The 20,597-nt window shown below is 44.0% G+C and overlaps 1 protein-coding gene across 2 annotated transcripts in view; it reads right to left on the bottom strand.

Annotated features, from left to right (window-relative positions):
* Nucleotides 1-958: 958 nt before the first annotated feature.
* Nucleotides 959-20,597, bottom strand: part of PNPLA2 (patatin like domain 2, triacylglycerol lipase) — a 44,893-nt gene continuing 25,254 nt past the window's right edge. For both annotated transcript variants that reach the window (XM_077287816.1, XM_077287817.1), the window contains exons 3-10: nt 18,256-18,488; nt 17,867-17,932; nt 14,563-14,772; nt 12,875-12,935; nt 12,481-12,642; nt 12,211-12,343; nt 12,004-12,126; nt 959-4,605 (exon numbers count right to left, since the gene is read on the bottom strand). In XM_077287816.1, the coding sequence (XP_077143931.1) occupies nt 4,314-4,605; nt 12,004-12,126; nt 12,211-12,343; nt 12,481-12,642; nt 12,875-12,935; nt 14,563-14,772; nt 17,867-17,932; nt 18,256-18,488 (1,280 nt within the window). In that variant the 3' untranslated portion in view covers nt 959-4,313. The remainder of the gene's footprint in view (nt 4,606-12,003; nt 12,127-12,210; nt 12,344-12,480; nt 12,643-12,874; nt 12,936-14,562; nt 14,773-17,866; nt 17,933-18,255; nt 18,489-20,597) is intronic.

Genomic DNA, 20,597 nt, shown 5'->3' with positions numbered 1-20,597 from the left:
AACGATAGGTAAACTGGAGAAGTCCAGGCAACCGCAGAAAGGTGGGAGATGTCCTGGAGACCTCCTGAAGGGGAGGCAGGCAGGATGCTGAAAAACACAGGCAGGCAAGAGACGTCCGGGAGACTTAACAGCAGCGGAGCAAGTCAAGGTGTAGAGACAGAGAAACAGTCTGGGAACACTGAAGTGTTAATGACAAGACAGATGTGCATCTTGGTAGACCTTACACAGGCCTGGGCGGATGCCCACATGGGAGCTATATGTAAAGCCAGACAGAGCACAGCAAAATCTAGAGGACCGGTGTGAGGGGAGCAAGGCAGGGATCCAGGACAGTTGTGTAACATTGCACCAACTAAATGCAATGGAAAACCAAGTAACCCAATCCCGCCGTGTGCCTTTTGCTTTTCCACAGCGTTCTTTTGGTATGCCAAGTTTTAAATAATTTTCTTTTTTGCAAATCTTCCCATTTGCAAAGCCTTGCTAAAGTCATATATAGATTTTATTTCTTTTTTTATTATATATGCAGCTTTTCTTCATCCCTCTCAAATTACGCGGAAATTAAAAAAAAAATAAAAAAAAAATTAACCCACATATTGCAATCATATGATTAACACACTGTTCCAGCAGAGTAGATAACAGCCGATATTGTCATGTGCCCACAAAGTAGCATAAAGTAGGAAAACAAACCACCAAATGCTAAATCTGGGCACTTGGCACAAGTGTCTGCCTGCAGTAAGGACCGGTAGGGGCTACATTCCCCATAGACTGCATTCACATTTGTGACGAGGGCTCCTGTGACAAGGAGAACTTTTTCGTGGTCATGTGGTTTTATGCAGCCACTGTAGGCGGGCAGGGCTCTCATTTGCATGCAGCTGCAGTGTGCACACGTGCCACCAGGGCCCATACACCCAGAGACAACCCGACCGCCAGGGACAACGCTAGAGACCACGATGTTATGCAATCATAAATCCTTTTATTTATATACACGTATAAAGCAGTTATGGTTACATGTTACCAGCAGTCAGTGCAGGCCAGAAATAAAGTGCAGTAAATGCCAGGTCTATGTACAAACATAATACAACAAAAGGGCAATGACACTGTCTGCACAGATGCATCAGGATTAATGCTAGTAACTTTCCTATGTCAGACTGTATCCTGCAGTAATGGGCTGAGAAAGGTGATAAATGACAAGTAGCAATACTAAAGTCTGTTACGCGAGACCGAAAGATCATCTGAGAAACAAACAAAAACTTAAGAACCAGAAGCATGTTAATAATGTTGGCCGGCAGTGTCACGGTTCCGACGTGCGAGTTTGTAGAAGAAGCTTCAAGGGGTCGTCCTCTTAGAAAATGTTGTGCCACACAGTGACGGGTCATAAGACACACTGAACATGGCTTTCCCTCCCAATGCAGCACTGTGCATCCACTGCTGCCCAGGTGTGTTTGGCTGCAGCGGTCACATCATACACGCTACAGCCAATAGGTTCAGCGACGCAGCGATTGGCTGCAGCATTGTCAAAAATAACATCCTTGTTACAGACAAAGCAGCAGCAAGGGATTCAGCTCAGCACCCTTGTAATGCTGAATTGTGGGATTTTCAACTTTTAAGTTATATTCACTAATAACCTTCAGACACCCAAGAGCGCATCCAACCATAATGGCATGGAAAACCTGCGCTTGCCAACTGGCAGAGAGAAAGGCCAGTACATGGAGGCAGTAGTAGGGGATTTCAGCTCTGGCAAATAGAAACCCTTCCTTACCCACCTGCCCCCCCCCCCAAAACACACACACACACACACACACACTGTAAGGACTGAATCACACAAATACTATCCATGTTGTTATGTATGGGGGCTGTACACTGAGTTTTTTTCTCTGACAGAACTGGAATTTAAAGAAAAAAATAAATAAATTTTTAAACATTGGACTGTTGCACTAACTTTTTGACAAAAACCTAGGAGCAACTATGACAAACATACCACCCTCATCAACCGGACCAGGAACCACCAAGTCCCCGGATATCCTACATAGGATTTGGCAACTTCTCACTTTTGATATCTCTGCCAACAGTACTTATTGCACACGTTGCGATGTTTGGTCAGCATTTTCCATCAGTAATAGTAAGCCAAAACCAGGAGAGGAACAATCAGAGGAAAAGTACAGTATTTTTTGGGCTATAAGATGCACCTTTTTCCCAAAAATGTTTTGGGGAAATTAGGGGTGCGTCTTCTAGTCAGAATATACTTACAAATAGTGTGTCGGCAAGCAGGAGTCGAGCGATTCTGCGGTGGTCCAACGCTGCGAGGCGATGATCACACTCCCGTCCCAGGCTGGTGCCGCAGTGCTCTGTGGTGTGGGGGCTCAGCCGGCATTTTGTGAAAGCCCAGAGACCCTGCACATCCATTGGTGCGATGCGGTGGCCTCTGGGAAAATGGCCACCGGAGGCGATGTATGCTCAGATTGAGATCTTATCGCCGAGATCTTGTCTCCCAAGATTTCAGAACGAGATCTTAATCTGAGCTTTCACAAAATGCCGGCGGAGCCCCCGCACTACAGAGCACTGCCGAACCTGCCTGGGAAGGGAATTACCGGAGGCCACCGCATCACAGCAATGGATGTGCAGGGGCTCCGGGCTTTCATAAAATGTCAGCGGAGTCTCCACACCTTTAGCACCACCGAACCACGAACCAGTCTGGGAGTCATATTGCTGGACTACCGACCACCCCGTGACCATGCTCCACCAGCGCTGCCGATTTCCCACGGTAAGCAGAATTCGGACTGTAAGGCGGACCCCCTTTGTACCGGTTCAGACCGAAATGTCGCTACATGAGTCAGAATAAAATGTAAGATTTATTTTTCACTATCTTTTGAGGCGCTGTCTTTATCTTTTTGGACATGGAACATATTCCGGGATGGACCCCCTGGTTCTGACGTGGGCCTCTTTGTCCTCAGAGACCTGGACATTTTAGGGTGCGCTTTAACTTTTTTGTTTGGACCCCCATTTGACACATTAATGTTTTTCCCTCTGAAAATTTGGGGTGCGTCTTATGGTCCGAGGAGTCTTCTAGTTAAAAAAAATAAAATACAGTATAATAGAAGCATGCCACCACTTCTGTATTTATCACCCATTCCTGGTTTTGGCTTAGAAATACTGAAGGAAAATACTGAATGTGTGAACGTGGCCTTACTAAAATCTCCACAACTAATGCCTTAGATAGGGCGTGCTGTGTAACAGGAGCATGAGCGAGACATCCCCCTGCTGCCCGAGCCCTGTATTCCGCTACCCAGGTCACCGCAAATAGCCCCTAGTAAAGTAAAGAGCAAAGCTGGATTCATCTTAAATTTGCTCTTCCCCTTTATCCCTAAATGCTGCACACATACTCCCAGTCATTAATCACTTACTCACCCTTCCTCTCTGGTTATATCCCCTGTAATCCTTCCACAGCAGGGAGAGCCCCCCGTCTGCAGTCGCTGCTACAAACTATTCATTTAATTTATTTTTATTTTTTCCCCACTCTACTGATCAAAGTATATTAAACTGATTTCAATACACTCCATAATCGGTAAAGTCCTATAAATAAAATAGTAAAAGGTATTAAACTGGTGAAATAATCAGCTCACCATGACTATAACCACAAAGTGCACTCTGGAAATACTACAAGGTGTATTCTGCTCAGTATTTTGGTTGAATAGCTTTTCCCACCCTTCCCCTCCAGGTGACACATTCTGCTTCCATCTTATATAGGATATAGATTCTAGAAAATACTACTCAAACTGCAATGCAATATTCACCCTGTGACATGAGATCTATAGGCAGCCGTCCAGGAAGTGAGGACTAGGACCAGGCAGCTGCATGGTCGTCTATACCATACATGGTCTGTATGGTATTCATCATTGAAAACTGATTTTTTTTTTTATTTTTTTTTTACAGATTTCTGTGAATGGAGAGGAGAAGCTGATCTAGGACAATTTATCAGGTATATCTAGAACCTACCTTTTTGCATCACTTGCAGTTTTCATTCCTCTACTTACAAAAGTATAAAAACTTTCCTATTCCCTCCTTCCAATAACACTGCTACTCCATACTACTCAGGAGTATCCCGGTCTGGTGAATCCATCCTTAACCACTGGTTATACAAGCTCTAGAGATTCGACATTCGCATCCCATTATGAGCTGAGCTGGTCAGACGACAGCAGCATGTATTTATATCATACATGTAAATTAGACCATGGCCCCATCATTATCACTCGGACATAAGGTCCTATACCAAACATTAACTGGTTCTAGTCAGCGGCGATCTTCTAGAGTGATGGTTTTCATGAGCTCTCAGACACATCAGCTCTGGGTGCCTCCACCATAAGAAGGCTGCTGGGTTCAGTGGAGATCTGGGGCTGTTGTGGCTGCTGATGGTGGTAGAGCGTAGCCTGCATGTCAACGTTAATACAGAAAAGTCCAGGCATCAAGTGCCTTTGATAGTCCTCCCATTTTTGCATCATGTCCATTAAGGAGGAACTACTCCTAATCCACCTGGGCAAAGACTCGCTGCTGCCAAAAACCAATGGAACAGGTAGGCTCTGCGATCTCCGCAGCTCCAAATGGTAGTAAAGCCTGAAACAAAAACAAAGCAGAGTAAGGGCAGCAGTCTCCATCTTGTGGCAACACTACAAAATATTGAAAAAAAATTCTATATTTTTTTTCGCAATTAAATTGATAAATCTTTTCTATCACAAAGAAGTTGCTGTGCAAGATGAAGTGTCCCTTCAAAATACACCCATGATAAGCTGGAGGACCACAAAAAGCATTTGCGTCATTGAGCTCAACGGCATTATTAACAGGGCAATGTATGAATTCGTTCTTTTTGGATCCCCTCCCCCAGACTTTCAGATTGAGGACCTCCACCCCCCACCCAACCAAGACCTGAGAGGACCGCTCAATGTGAAAGGCCAGTGAAGACCTAGGACATAGTGGAGGAGACCCTTCTTCCTTGCGCCATAACAGACAGCTGCTCTGTGTGAGCCATCACTGACAGGGCTCACTGAAAAGGGATGATAAAACATCACTTATTCAAAATATTACACATGTAGGCAAGGGTAACAAACGACAAGAGTTGACTCGATGCCTGCATTCAGATCTATTGGGTAGATGTTGCTTCTTAACCCTAATCCACATATTACATCTTCACCCATATTGCCCAATTATCCGACCTGCTATATCTATGGCTTCTCCTTGCCATTCCACCACAGTATCGGCGATTATCTCCGCTTATCTAGGACGAGGATATCGGAAAGAATTACTGAACGGCACCTCGGTCACTTATCGATGGGGTAGCAATTATCAGGACCGCCTTAGTCATTTTATGCCTGAGAAACGCAAGACCACCTGTTTGAATCGATGCTCCCTTAATGGGACCTTCAGATGTGGGACATGCAAGGATGTGCGAATTTATAGGTCGTGGACAGAGTTTGTAAGCGCATCCACTAACTGGAGAGATCAATGCAGAAACTTTATTAACTGCGAATCGCAAGGCCTTGTATTGCTTTTAAGACTCGTCTCCATCTTTTATCACTTTGTGTCTCTCAATTACTTGTTCTAATGAGAGCGATGAAATGTGTTGACAGACATCTTGATTTCATGATTGTAATACATCACATTTCAGGAGACTTATTGACTCTTGTCAATTCCATATAACTCTAGGAATTGAAACACATGAGGGCACCATGTTGTACGTCACTTAGGTAATTTTATATTTTCAATAAAACTTATGTCTTGCCTGCTCTATGTGAGCTCCTCGTCACCTGGTGGACTCAAGGGGTCTGTGTATATTACATGGTCAGTCCTTTATCTAAAAGGCCAACATGTAACACCACCACAGAGAAATGACTAGACCCCTTGGGCAGCCTGGTTGAAAGGTTGTCCATGTCAACACTCGACATTAAAAAAAATTCTCAATACTAAACAATTGATATATACACATATATACATATACACATACACAGTTGTGGCCAAAAGTATTGACACCCCTGGAATTCAGTCTGATAATACTCAGTTTCTTCCTGAAAATGATTGCAATCACAAATTCTTTGGTATTATCTTCATTTAATTTGTCTTAAATGAAAAAACACAAAAAGAAATGTCCTAAAGCCAAATTGGATATAATTCCACACCACACATAAAAAAGGGGGTGGACAAAAGTATTGGCACTGTTCGAAAAATCATGTGATGCTTCTCTAATTTGTGTAATTAACAGCAGCTGTAACTTACCTGTGGCACCTAACAGGTGTTGGCAATAACTAAATCACACTCGCAGCCAGTTGACATGGATTAACCCCTTAACGACCGCCGATACGCCTTTTAACGGCGGCCGCTAAGGGTACTTAAACCACAGCGCCGTTAATTAACGGCGCTGTGGAAAAAGTGAATAGCGCCCCCCAGAGTCGGATTTTCTCTGGGGTCTCGGTTGCCGAGGGTAGCCGAGACCCCAGAGAACATGATTCGGGGGGTTTTTACCGACCCCCGAGTTGCGATCGCCGGTAATTAACCGTTTACCGGCGGTCGCAACAAAAAAAAAAAAAAACGCGATTTGCCGTTTAATTTCTCTGTCCTCCGATGTGATCGCACATCGGAGGACAGAGAAATGTGGTCCCCGATGGCCCCCAATAGCCCCCCAATACTTACCTACCTCCCCCGGTGCTCCTCGTGTCTCCCCATGGGCGCCGCCATCTTTTTTCCGGGAAAAAATGGCGGGCGCACGCGCAGTACGCCCGCCGCCCGGCACCCGGATGTTCTTTGGGGTCTCGGCTGCCGGGGGTAGCCGAGACCCCAAAGAACATGATCGGGGTCGATTTGCACCGACCCCTGCTTTGCGATCGCCGGTAATTAACAGTTTACCGGCGACCGCAAAAAAAAAAAAAAAAAAAAAAAAAAAGCGATCAGTTATTTCTCTGTCCTCTGATGTGATCGCACATCAGAGGACAGAGAAATAGGGGGATTCGGGGACCCTAAAATACTCACCCGGGGTCCCTGGGTCCTCTTCTGTCTTCTCCTGCCAGCCGGCTTTTTCATCATGGCGGGCGCATGCGCAGTGCGCCCGCCATCTGCTGCCATCTGCCGGCCGGCAGGAGAAGACAAGTTGGGGCTAAAATTAGGGTTAGGGTTAGGGTTAGAGTTAGGGTTAGGGTTGGGGCTAAATTTAGGGTTAGGGTTAGGGCTAGGGTTAGGGTTAGGCTACTTTCACACTAGCGTTTTTTGGCTTCCGTCGCAATGCGTCGTTGGAGAAAAAACGCATCCTGCAAAAGTGCTTGCAGGATGCGTTTTTTCTCCATTGGCTTGCATTAGCGACGCATTGCGACGGATTGCCACATGTCGCATCCGTCGTGCGACGGATGCGTCGTGCTTCGGCGGACCGTCGACACAAAAAAAACTACATGTAACTTTTTTGTGCGACGTGTCCTACATATTTCAGTGCCACGTGCCACGTATTTAAGTGACACGTGCCACGTATCAAAGTGCCACGTGCCACATATTTCAGTGCCACGTATCAAAGTGCCACGTGCCACGTATCAAAGTGCCACGTGCCACGTATCAAAGTGCCACGTGCCACGTATCAAAGTGCCACGTGCCACGTATCAAAGTGCCACGTGCCACATATCAGTGCCACGTGCCACGTATCAAAGTGCCACGTGCCACGTATCAAACTGCCACGTGCCACATCTTTCAGTGCCACGTGCCACGTATTTAAGAGACACGTGCCACGTATCAAAGTGCCACGTGCCACATATTTCAGTGCCACGTGCCACGTATTTAAGTGACACGTGCCACGTATCAAAGTGCCACGTGCCACATATTTCAGTGCCACGTATCAAAGTGCCATGTGCCACGTATCAAAGTGCCACGTGCCACGTATCAAAGTGCCACGTGCCACGTATCAAAGTGCCACGTGCCACGTATCAAAGTGCCACGTGCCACATATTTCAGTGCCATGTATCAAAGTGCCACGTGCCACGTATCAAAGTGCCACGTGCCACATCTTTCAGTGCCACGTATTTAAGAGACATGTGCCACGTATCAAAGTGCCACGTGCCACATATTTCAGTGCCACGTATTTAAGTGACACGTGCCACGTATCAAAGTGCCACGTATCACGTATTTCAGTATTTATGGATCGGGTTGAGATTAGGGTTAGGGCTGTGTTGGGGTTAGGGTTGGAGTTAGAATTGGGGGGTTTCCACTGTTTAGGTACATCAGGGGGTCTCCAAACACGACAGCCAATTTTGCGCTAAAAAAGTCAAATGGTACTCCCTCCCTTCTGAGCTCTGCCGTGCGCCCAAACAGTGGTTTACCCCCACATATGGGGCATCAGCGTACTCGGGATAAATTGGACAACAACTTTTGGGGTCCAATTTCTCCTGTTACCCTTGTGAAAATAAAAACTTGGGGGCTAAAAATCTTTTTTGTTGGAAAAAAATATATTTTTTTATTTTCACTACTCTGCATTATAAATTTCTGTGAAGCACTTGAGCTTTCAAAGTTCTCACCACATATCTAGATAAGTTCCTTAGGGGGTCTAGTTTCCAAAATTTGGTCACTTGTGGGGGTTTCTACTGTTTAGGTACATTAGGGGTCTGCAAACGCAACATAACGCCCGCAGACAATTCTATCAAAGTCTGCATTCCAAAATGGCGCTCCTTCCCTTCCGAGCTCTGCCGTGCGCCCAAACAGTGGTTTACCCCCACATATGGGGTACCAGCATACTCAGGACAAATTGGACAACAACTTTTGGGGTCCAATTTCTCTTGTTACCCTTGTGAAAATAAAAATTTGGGGGCTAAAAAAATCTTTTTTGTGGGAAAAAAAATATTTTTTATTTTCACTACTCTGCATTATAAACTTCTGTGAAGCACTTGGGCATTCAAAGTTCTCACCACATATCTAGATAAGTTCCTTGGGGGGTCTATTTTCCAAAATGGGGTCACTTGTTGGGGGTTTCTACTGTTTAGGTACATTAGGGGTCTGCAAAGGCAACATAACGCCCGCAGACAATTCTATCAAAGTCTGCATTCCAAAATGGCACTCCTTCCCTTCCGAGCTCTGCCGTGCGCCCAAACAGTGGTTTACCCCCACATATGGGGTACCAGCATACTCAGGACAAATTGGACAACAACTTTTGGGGTCCAATTTCTCTTGTTACCCTTGTGAAAATAAAAACTTGGGGGCAAAAAGATCATTTTTGTAGAAAAAATGAGATTTTTTATTTTCACGGCTCTACGTTATAAACTTCTGTGAAGCACTTGGGGGTTCAAAGTGCTCACCACACATCTAGATAAGTTCCTTGGGGGGTCTAGTTTCCAAAATGGTATCACTTGTGGGGGGTTTCCACTGTTTAGGCACATCAGGGACTCTCCAAACGCGACATGGCATCCGATCTCAATTCCAGCCAATTCTGCATTGAAAAAGTCAAACGGTGCTCCTTCACTTCCAAGCTCTGCGGTGCGCCCAAACAGTGGTTTACCTCCACATATGGGGTATCGACGTACTCAGGAGAAATTGCACAACAACTTTTGTGGTCTAATTTCTCCTGTTACCCTTGTGAAAATAAGAATTTGTGGGCGAAAAAATCATTTTTGTGAAAACAAATGCGATTTTTTATTTTCACGGCTCTACGTTATAAACTTCTGTGAAGCACTTGGGGGTTCAAAGTGCTCACCACACATCTAGATAAGTTCCTTGGGGGGTCTAGTTTCCAAAATGGTGTCACTTGTGGGGGGTTTCCACTGTTTAGGCACATTAGGGGCTCTCCAAACGCGACATGGCGTCCGATCTCAATTCCAGCCAATTCTGCATTGAAACAGTCAAACGGTGCTCCTTCACTTCCAAGCTCTGCGGTGCGCCCAAACAGTGGTTTACCTCCACATATGGGGTATCGGCGTACTCAGGAAAAATTGCACAACAAAATTTGTGGTTAAATTTCTGTTTTTACACTTGTGAAAATTAAAAAAAATGGTTCTGAAGTAAAATGTTTGCAAAAAAAAGTAAAATGTTAATTTTTTTCTTCCACATTGTTTTAGTTCCTGTGAAGTACGTAAAGGGTTAATAAACTTCTTGAATGTGGTTTTGAGCAGCTTGAGGGGTGCAGTTTTTAGAATGGTGTCACACTTGGTTATTTTCTATCATATAGACCCCTCAAAATCACTTCAAAGGTGATGTGGTCCCTAAAAAAAACATGGTGTTGTAAAAATGAGAAATTGCTGGTCAACTTTTAACCCTTATAACTCCCTAACAAAAAAAAAAATTGTTTCCAAAATTGTGCTGATGTAAAGTAGACATGTGAGAAATGTTATTTATTAACTATTTTTTGTGACATATCTCTCTGATTTAAGGGCATAAAAATACAAAGTTTGAAAATTGCAAAATTTTAAAAATTTTCGCCATATTTCCATTTTTTTCATAAATAATCGCAAGTAATATCGAAGAAATGTTACCACTAACTTGAAGTACAACATGTCACGAAAAAACAATCTCAGAATCAGCGGGATCCGATAAAGCGTTCCAGAGTTATAACCTCATAAAGTGACACTGGTCAGAATTGTAAAAATTGGCTCGGTCATTAAGTACCAAATTGGCTCTGTCACTAAGGGGTTAAAGTTGACTCAACCTCTGTCCTGTGTACTTGTGTGTACCACATTAAGCATGGAGAAAAGAAAGAAGACCAAAGAACTGTCTGAGGACTTGAGAAACCAAATTGTGAGGAAGCATGAGCAATCTCAAGGCTACAAGTCCACCTCCAAAGACCTGAATGTTTCTGTGTCTACCGTGTACAGTGTCATCAAGAAGTTTAAAGCCCATGGCACTGTGGCTACCCTCCCTAGATGTGGACGGAAAAGAAAAATTGACAAGAGATTTCAACGCACGATTGTGCGGATGTTGGATAAAGAACCTCGACTAACATCCAAACAAGTTCAAGCTGCCCTGCAGTCCGAGGGTACAACAGTGTAAACCCGTACTATCCGTCGGCGTCTGAATGAAAAGGGACTGTATGGTAGGAGACCCAGGAAGACCCCACTTCTTACCCCGAGACATAAAAAAGCTAGGCTGGAGTTTGCCAAAACTTACCTGAAAAAGCCTAAAACGTTTTGGAAGAATGTTCTCTGGTCAGATGAGAAAAGTAGAGCTTTTTGGGCAAAGGCATCAACATAGAGTTTACAGGAGAAAAAAAAAAAAAAAGAAGAGGCATTCAAAGAAAAGAACACGGTCCCTACAGTCAAACATGGCGGAGGTTCCCTGATGTTTTGGGGTTGCTTTGCTGCCTCTGGCACTGGGCTGCTTGACCGTGTGCATGGCGTTATGAAGTCTGAAGACTACCAACAAATTTTGCAGTATAATGTAGGGCCCAGTGTGAGAAAGCTGGGTCTCCCTCAGAGGTCATGGGTCTTCCAGCAGGACAATGACCCAAAACACACTTCAAAAAGCACTAGAAAATGGTTTGAGAGAAAGCACTGGAGACTTCTAAGGTGGCCAGCAATGAGTCCAGACCTGAATCCCATAGAACACCTCTGGAGAGATCTAAAAATGGCAGTTTGGAGAAGGCACCCGGAGCAGTTTGCCAAAGAAGAATGGTCTAAAATTCCAGCAGAGCATTGTAAGAAACTCATTGATGGTTACCGGAAGCGGTTGGTCGCAGTTATTTTGGATAAAGGTTGTGCAACCAAGTATTAGGCTGAGGGTGCCAATACTTTTGTCTGGCCCATTTTTGGAGTTTTGTGTGAAATGATCAATGTTTTGCTTTTTGCTTCATTCTCTTTTGTGTTTTTTTCATTTAAGACAAATTAAATGAAGATAATAATACTGAAGAATTTGTGTTTGCAATCGTTTTCAGGAAGAAACTGAGTATTATCAGACAGAATTGGAGGGGTGTCAATACTTTTGGCCACAACTGTATACACACTTTTTTTTTTACAGAAAGCACCGTATGTGAACATCTAGTTTACAAGAAGATGCAAAAGTGTGTACCTGGCAGAAATTTGGCTCCCCAGCTTCTTCTTCACCTTCCTCAGGACATAGCGACATACTTTTCTGGTCTGTTCCTTAATCCATCGGATATCCTCTGGGACATCAGGAAGCCATTCCAGTATCCTGAAAGAGAACAGGAAATTTGAAAATCTTAACATGAGCATCCACACAGTGGTGGCAGATTTAGCCCCTTACTCCATATCATACCTGACGGTGAAGGATAATGCGGACTCTAGTGGTAAAGTGTATGGCAGCATTAAGGCGGATGCCATACGTACAGGCAGCAGGTTGGCGATGGAGAGGTACATACTACGCTTCTCAGTACAAGCCTCCAGAAGAGCTGAGCAGGGAAGGAAGGAGATCGTGAGAGGTTGGATCCAAGAAGGATGGTACAATATGGGGCAGGAATTTTTTTATTTTTTAATGTATGGACACATCCAATGCATTTACCACATGGAATGTAGTAGCGCATCTTACCTTGGTTCAGTCTCTGGGGAAGATGCTCAAACACATGTTGCTCGGCCTCCTCGGCTGCAGCACTCTCTGCCACCTGATCCTCCCGCTCACTGCCCTCTTCATTTTCATTGGCAGGTGCTGGCAGAGCCAGGTATCTCATGACCCGCGGCCGATTCAGCAGCCCTATGGTGACCAAAAAAAAAATAACACAAACATGAGGAATTTCCTCTAGTCTTAGCTCAATTTAAATTTACCATTTCATTGACTTTTTTTTTCTTTTTTTGGGGTGGTAGTAATGGCAGATTTATTAAGGGGCTTATCTAAAACAAAATGGTACCCAAGTTTATACATAATCTAGTAACGAAAACTATTAATTGGTGTGTTATAACGCATCAGTGAAAAAGGATATACGCACCATTCTTTTTTAAGAAATGCAAAGCGTCCCTGTACCCCTGCTTGCACATATCTTTCAAAACCTACAGAAATAAAGGGTTAAATAGACAATTTACACAAATAAAATAAATAAATAAAGTTCTCCTAGAGTGGTGCTCCTCAAGAAAGCCAGTGCAGAGAACACGCCTGATAAATGGGCTTCCCAGAGCTTAGGTGGTCTTTACAGAGGTTTTGTGTATAACAAATTGAGTTAAAATCAAGATGTTCTGTAGCGGATTTATAAGGCCTCCTAGGGAACAGTAATTTATAGTCGATCTGACTTATCTACGCCGTGTTTACCAAAGCAGAGTACACTGTACCTACCGCCTATGGTGTACATAGTATATGGCGTACTACAAGTGGAACTAAACACAGCATTCTTGCCTTTTCTTCACCATCACAGCCCACATATTGGAATTTCTTTTTAGTCTGGGTGTGACAAAGTAAATGATTGGGAATGTAAAAGCCACCATTACATGAGCCCGGACAGTTCACCTGATGCACCGACAAGCTTACAAAAGACAGTTTGCCTTCTGTGTCCAGATGTCAATCTTGAGGTTCAGTTCTAATGCTGAGCAAGGCAAAGTGTCCAGTAATCATCTTATCAATCTGATTTTTCCTCTTTTGGAAAGGGTTTATTTTTTGCTTAGTGTGGGTGGAAAAAATAAATCTATATGAAAATGATCCAGTAAGCAAAAAACAAAATTACCCAAAAAAAAAAAAAAAAAAAAAAAAAAGTGGTGTCTGCGCAACTTGTCAATGGATTGCTGCTGGATCAGTTCTAGAGGAGGATTACTGTGCATATGAACATAGCCCAACACAGCGTCTGCATTGTTCCGCCATAGAGGCTCGTTCACACAATGCAATGGTATAGTATCCGATTTTTTATGGAATTCTCTAACAAAGAAAATTAAGGGGTTTTGTACATTTTTTTTTTCAGCTATAAATAAAAAAAAGTCTGCAAAGAAGCCTTCTCTTGCAAAAACGTAGAGGGCATTTAGTATAAACCATTCTTTAATGTGACTTAGAAGTTACAAGAGGAATCCAAGTTACCCATTTTCTACCACTAGGTGGCAGTACAGGTCTGCAATGATGTGTCAAAGCCAGGCTTCTGGCCACACTGCCTTATGCCCCTGTACACAAGCTGATCCAGGCTATTAGAAGACCACCGATCAATGGTTCTTTACACAGCCTGATGAACGGTTTGTGTACAGAAAAGCCGCCAACATTAGATTGTACGGGCCGAGTGATCGTATTATCAGAAGGACATCACCTATTCAGATGGGGCGGCGTGCTGCAGATTTAGACGGTCTAGTCTGGCTTAAAAGTACCGTAATCGCACCCGAAGAACTAGCACTTTCTACCCCTGTTGGGCGATTACCAGCAAGTTTAGACATTAAACAATTATGGTCTTGTGTAATGGGGTCATTAGATAATTATCGGGCCATTACTGTCAGGCAAGTATGGGCTAAGATATTGCTAAGGTCTCCTGTGTACTCAAGTCTTCATTCTGACACTAGTGAAACAAGGAATTATACGAAGTGAGCATTTTAAACCAGTGTGCACATCAACTAAAGACCCCCCAACATGGTGATAACCCCTTCCAGCCCAACCAGCTGCATGCACCAGATATAGGACATGGCACGGATGGTCTGATCAGTGTTCCGATACCTGCGGTTCTGGAGGGAACAAGGCTTTGGACAGTCGGTACAAGTTACTGAGGTTAAACTGGATGCTTGTGTTGGTGACCCTGAGCTCGTGGATGTTGGTGCAGCCATCACGGGGACAAATGTCACTCTCACCGGAGAAGGGAGAGACGGTAATGGTGTTCTTCAGCTCATACTGAGGGAGGTTATCAGAAATCCCACCATCTACGTACCTCTGAAACAAGGCGGAAACAAACTGGTTAGAAATTAGCACATCTGTAAGCTTACAGCCATGAAAACTCTGAAAATCTACCTTCTGACCCATTGCGGTGATCGGCCAAAATTCCTGTCACCGCCAGCACTCCTGTACTTTACATGCCAAGTACAGGGTGAATGTATACCAATACCCAGTACACCCACAGGTGATCTACAGCTTAAAGGGGTTGTCTGGTGTTAAATGGGGAAAATTAGAAAGCACTTGTACGAACAAGCAACTTTGTAATTTACCTCTTAAAAACCCTTCAGTTATTGAGAATGGAGCATTAGTAAAATTATATTGTTTGCAAAAGATAGCTGGTAACAAGCAGCAAAACATCAGAGCTGGCGGGTTTCCTATGCAAAGAGCGCAGCGCTTACAGGCTCTTTACTGTGAAGCTTGCAAGTGCTGCTCTGTAGCACAGATTAAGTGCTCCCGTGACGCAGAGACAAAGCTGCCCAAGCTAGCAGAATTGAAGAGCACACAGTCTGGGCTATGATGCTGTTGTGCCAAACGGTCACCATGCTGTGATGTAACCAATTAGCTTTTAACTGGGTCATTGCCCACATTAACATTTTACCAGGAACATCGAGCAAGACGCACAATGAAATCCAGCCACCAAATGTCCGCTCTAATACCCTGCATTCACGGTTATCAGATGTAATAATGCTTTCGCCAGAGGTGCTGCCAATGTAGTGAGTAGAGACACCAATGAGAATCCTACATTAGAGGCCTTAAAATGTGTTTAACAAACAAAGAAATACTTTAAATATGGGCCAAGGTAGAAATTAAAAATCACATTTTGTTAAACCATAAAAAGAGGTATACGACAAAATAGAATTTCTTAAAAATGATGAAAAACCACAGATGAGGTGACATGATGGAAAGCCCGAACCATAAATAATTTGCACAAGGAAGGCAAAAAATTGGTGGGTATGAGCAAAGTTCACTGATAAAGATAAGGGACTGTAGAGAGATACCCATCAAAGTATACACGTAAAAAAGGTGTTTACTAATCAGTACATAGGCATGGTTTAAATTATACATTATATTATGTATATATTATGTATATTATAATCCAAGTTAAGCACAAAGACAGTGCAAGGTAGCAAGGATAATATATAGGATAAAGCTCCATAGCTAAAAAAGGAATGTACAAACAGGTGGATATGACCAGTGCTAGGTATAATAAATAGTTACAGAGTATAATAGAAGTCACATGTAAGTCTGTGATTTATATATGACGTCACAGGTGGACGAAGCATCTACATGCGAAACGTACGTCGGGCGTGGTGGACACTCGGATCTGTGGCTACTTTCTTGGGTATGAGATGTTGACCATTATATAGAGAGGTTAAGATCACAGTAGTTAACATCTCATACCCTTTTTTTTACATGTATTTCTTGGGTATCTCTCTACTCTCCTCGTTATTACGAAATTCTATTATGTCATAACTTTTTTTTGGTTTGTTTAATAAAATGTGATTTTAATTTCTACCTTGGCCCATATTTAAAGTATTTCTTTGTTGGTGTGCTAATGTAGTGAGTAGCGGCTGGCACCATCACCAAGTCCCATGGCTGCATATGGTCTCTTCAGTAATATTCTACATCAACTCACAGCTGCACGTCCGGCACCGCCTGAACTTCCTCGGGGCAGAGCAGGACTGTGGAGTCCTTAAGCCAAACCTCTGACATTGCTCCGACTCCACAGGACTGGTCACTAATGAGCATGTGCATAAAGTGCAGCACAGATTCATCTCAGCTAAAAGCCCAGATCAGGAACAGAACAAGACATTTATAGGAAACTAGATGGTGGCCCGATTCTAACGCATCGGGTATTCTAGAGTATGTATGTATGTATGTATGTATGTATGTATGTATGTATGTATGTATGTATGTATGTATGTATGTATGTATGTAGCATCTACATAGTATATAGGAGCCATGTAGTATATAGCAGACAAATACTACGTGGCTGCTATATACATACATACATACTGTAGAATACCCAGTGTGTTAATACAGGCCACGCAGTATATAACAGTGGCCATGCAGTATATAACACAGCCCACGTACTATATAACAGCCCACGCAGTATATAGCAGCCACACAGTATATAGCAGCCACACAGTATATAGCAGCCACACAGTATATAGCAGCCACACAGTATATAGCACAGCCCCCGCAGTATATAACACTGGCCATGTAATATATAACACAGCCCACGCAGTATATAGCAGCCACGCAGCATATAACATAGCCACGTTAGTATATAGCACAGAGATGTAGTATATAACACAGCCCACGTAGTATATAGCAATGTGGGCACTATATGCGTGGTTAAAAAAGATTTAACATAAAAAATAAACATACTCACCTTCCAAAGGCCCCTTGAAGTCCTGGCGCCTGTGTGCGGTGCACGCGGCAGCTTCCGGTCCCAGGGTTGGTATGAGTGCAGGACCTGTGATGACGTCGCGGTCACATGTCCTTCTCGCATAGCATCCTTGGCACTGGAACCTGCCGCTTGCACTGCCGAGGACAGCGGGCGACGTCGGAGGGTGGGAATAACTTTTATTTTTTTTGTATTATTCTTATTTGTAACATTAGATCTTTTTACTATTGATGCTGCATACGCAGCATCAATAGTAAAAAAGTGGGTCACACAGGGTTAATAGCTGCGTAACCGGAGTGCGTTACACCGTGCTCCGGTAACGCTGGCATTAACCCTGTGTGAGGGGAGTATGGAGCGGGCACTGACTGCGGGGAGGAAAGAGCGGCCATTTTGCCGCCAGACTGTGCCCGGCGCTGATTGGTCGTGGCAATGGTCGTGGGCGTTTTGCCACGACCAATCAGCGACTTGGATTTCCATGACAGAGGCTGCAACCAATGAATATCCAGGACAGACAGACGGAAGTACCCCTTAGACAATTATATTGTAAATTTCATTACTTTCTCCAAATTATGCATTGTAACCCTGTACCCAATTTATTATACATTTTAGGAGTCTCCACAGCCCTGGGGCAGAGTATATTTATTGGAGCGTTCCCATAAAGACAACATGGTGTATACTCACCACTCCCTGTAGACACGGAGGGATAAGTCCACAGTATACAGGTATAAATGTGCTGCATACACAGGCCTGAAAAACAGGACACATTGGCCAATGTTACACTGGAAGGCTTCTTGTTAGAACAGCTACATGAGGCACAATGTTTGTCTAGGTTTGGCATAAAACATCAGACATCAGCACAGGCCCTCTAGTCACCTGAAATTGGCAAAATAATATTGAGACTATACAATGCCACGGGGGCCTTACAGCGTAGCTATACTCCCCAATGTAGGACCTTGTGTACAGAGCCCAATACCCTCTATTGCTACAGTTGCAACATGGAAGTGGGATTTTGGCCTCATTCAAACATGCACATATTCCAGTTTCCCGTCCGTGGTGACTCCGGCCATTACCTGTATGAGCTCCTCCTTGGTGTTGAACTGAGTCAGCAGCACGTTCTCCCCATCAGACACCCGTGTCAGGGATATCCCCAGTCTTCCACAAGAGCGCTCGTGTGCATCGTCTGGCAACGTCTTGTATAGGCAATTCCGAATAATCTTCACCAGATTAAACGATGGATGCAGAGGGCCCAGGAACCGCTTCCTCGCCTCCTTGGAGACCTCAATGATGTTAGCTCCTGCCTCTCCTAGGAGGTAAAATCCTTGCATGTCAGTCCACTCATTTGAACAAAAACAAACATACATCAACCAAATACTCCATAACTGGACATTGAAATAACATCTCTTTTAAAAATTGCTACATCATACGATAATCAAATCGAAGGGACAACCAAGATGGCCACCACGACAGCTCCCACATGGGCTGTCAAATTATCTAGATGCACATTTAAAGAAAAAAAAAAAAAAAAAGTCTAGTTTTTGAGCAATCAAGAAACAAAGGATAGCTAATCGCGATGAGCGACATGCTCTTTACTTGAGGTTCTCTGAATATTTGGATGTGCTTAGAGATTTAGTTTGTCGACACAGCTGCACCAATTGCAGCTGCTAGACAGCTTAAATACATATGGGAGTTGCCCAACAGGCAATCCCCACATGTATTCAGGCTGTCTAGCAGCTGCAAATCATGCAGCTGCGTCGACAAACTAAATCTCTGAGCACATCCAAATACTCGGAGACCACCTGGGCATGCTCGGAGAAACCCAAGTAACGAGCACACTCGCTCATCACAAAAATCATTAACTGTATACCCGGGCAGATTTGCTCTTTAGGGACAGCTTTGTGACAACCCACGATGGAGCAGCTGTGACAAACTCAGGTGGAGACATGTATGGGACGGGGGTTCATCTTGGAAGGCAGAAAATATGACTTGTTTCTGGGAGAATGCTCAATGGTGAAACGCCAAGTGAGGAGTTGAGCTAGGGCTTAAACATCACCGAGGCTTCGGCATAAGTAGCACTTTCTGGAAATGTGCTCTTATTACGATAAAACTCATGTTGACATTGAGAACAGAAAGTTCGGTAACTGCACAATTTTCCACAAGTTCCCTCTACTGAGGAGGTGGATCTCTTAGGCTACTTTCACACTAGCGTTGTTGGCTGTACATCGCAATGCGTAGTTTAGGAGAAAAAAGCGCATCCTGCAAAGCTGTCTGCAGGATGCGTTTTTTCCCCATAGACTAACATTAGCGACGCATTGCGACGTATGGCCACACGTCGCAACTGTCGTGCGACGGCTGCGTCGTGTTTTGGCGGACCGTCGGCACAAAAAAACGCTACATGTAACTTTTTTTTTGCGAGTCGTGTCTGCCATTTTTGACCGTGCATGCGCGGCCGAAACTCCGCCCCCTCCTCCCCGGACCTTACAATGGGGCAGCGGAAGCGTCGTAAGACTGCTTCCGCTGCCCACGTCGGGCATTATTTTCACAACGCACGTCGGGCCGACGCATAGCGATGGCCCCGTGCCGACGCTAGTGTGAAAGCAGCCTTAGGCTGCTTTCACACATCAGGTTTTTTTGTTTCAGGCAGAATCTGGCTAAGGCTACGTTCACATTTGTGACGCATGCGGCGCAAAACGCAAGTGCGACGCATGTCCATGCGCCCCCATGTTAAATATAGGGGCGCATGACGCATGCGGCGACGCTGCGGCGCCTGACGCTGCAGCGCAGACCGCAAATGTGAACGTAGACTAACACTCTGGCTAAAAATGGATCTGTTGCAAATAATGAAAAAAACCAATGCAATGGATCCGTTTGAGACCGCGAGCGACCCCAGAGCGGAAAATCTGCATGATTTCAATGGAAAATGCTTGGAAAACTGGATCCGGACGCCGGATTCATTGTTTCACATCTCCGTTTCACGCGTTTTTGGCCGGTTCTGTCACTATGCGCTTTTTTCGCTCAAAAAAAAAAAAAAAAAAAAAGTTCCTCTGGACGTTTTCTCCGTCAGCTGGAAACTACTATTTAGACGGATCCGGAAAAAGAAAATATATATAAAAGAAAAAAAAAAGAAAAAAATGGATGAAACGTATGGGCATCAGGCGCAATCCGGCGCTAATACGACTCAAAAAAACGGATCTGGTGTAAAAAAGAAACTGGCAAGATTTGAAAACAAAAGGATCCCATTGTGCCTGAAACAAAAAACCTGATGTGTGAAAGTAGCCTTACACAATAGCTCTATGGTCAGGTTTTATTATAGAGGGGCGGGGAACACTGCAACGGATTTTTAGTCATACATCGTTCTAGTCATATGTCCGAACAAATGGAGAATTTATAGAAGCAAAATCTTATAAGCCATCAG

The sequence above is a fragment of the Ranitomeya variabilis genome, chromosome 2 (assembly GCF_051348905.1).
Source record: "Ranitomeya variabilis isolate aRanVar5 chromosome 2, aRanVar5.hap1, whole genome shotgun sequence".
Classification (NCBI taxonomy): domain Eukaryota; kingdom Metazoa; phylum Chordata; class Amphibia; order Anura; family Dendrobatidae; genus Ranitomeya; species Ranitomeya variabilis.
The sequence above is the reverse complement of the archived record's forward strand: the minus strand, read 5'-3'. Positions and strand labels throughout refer to the sequence as shown.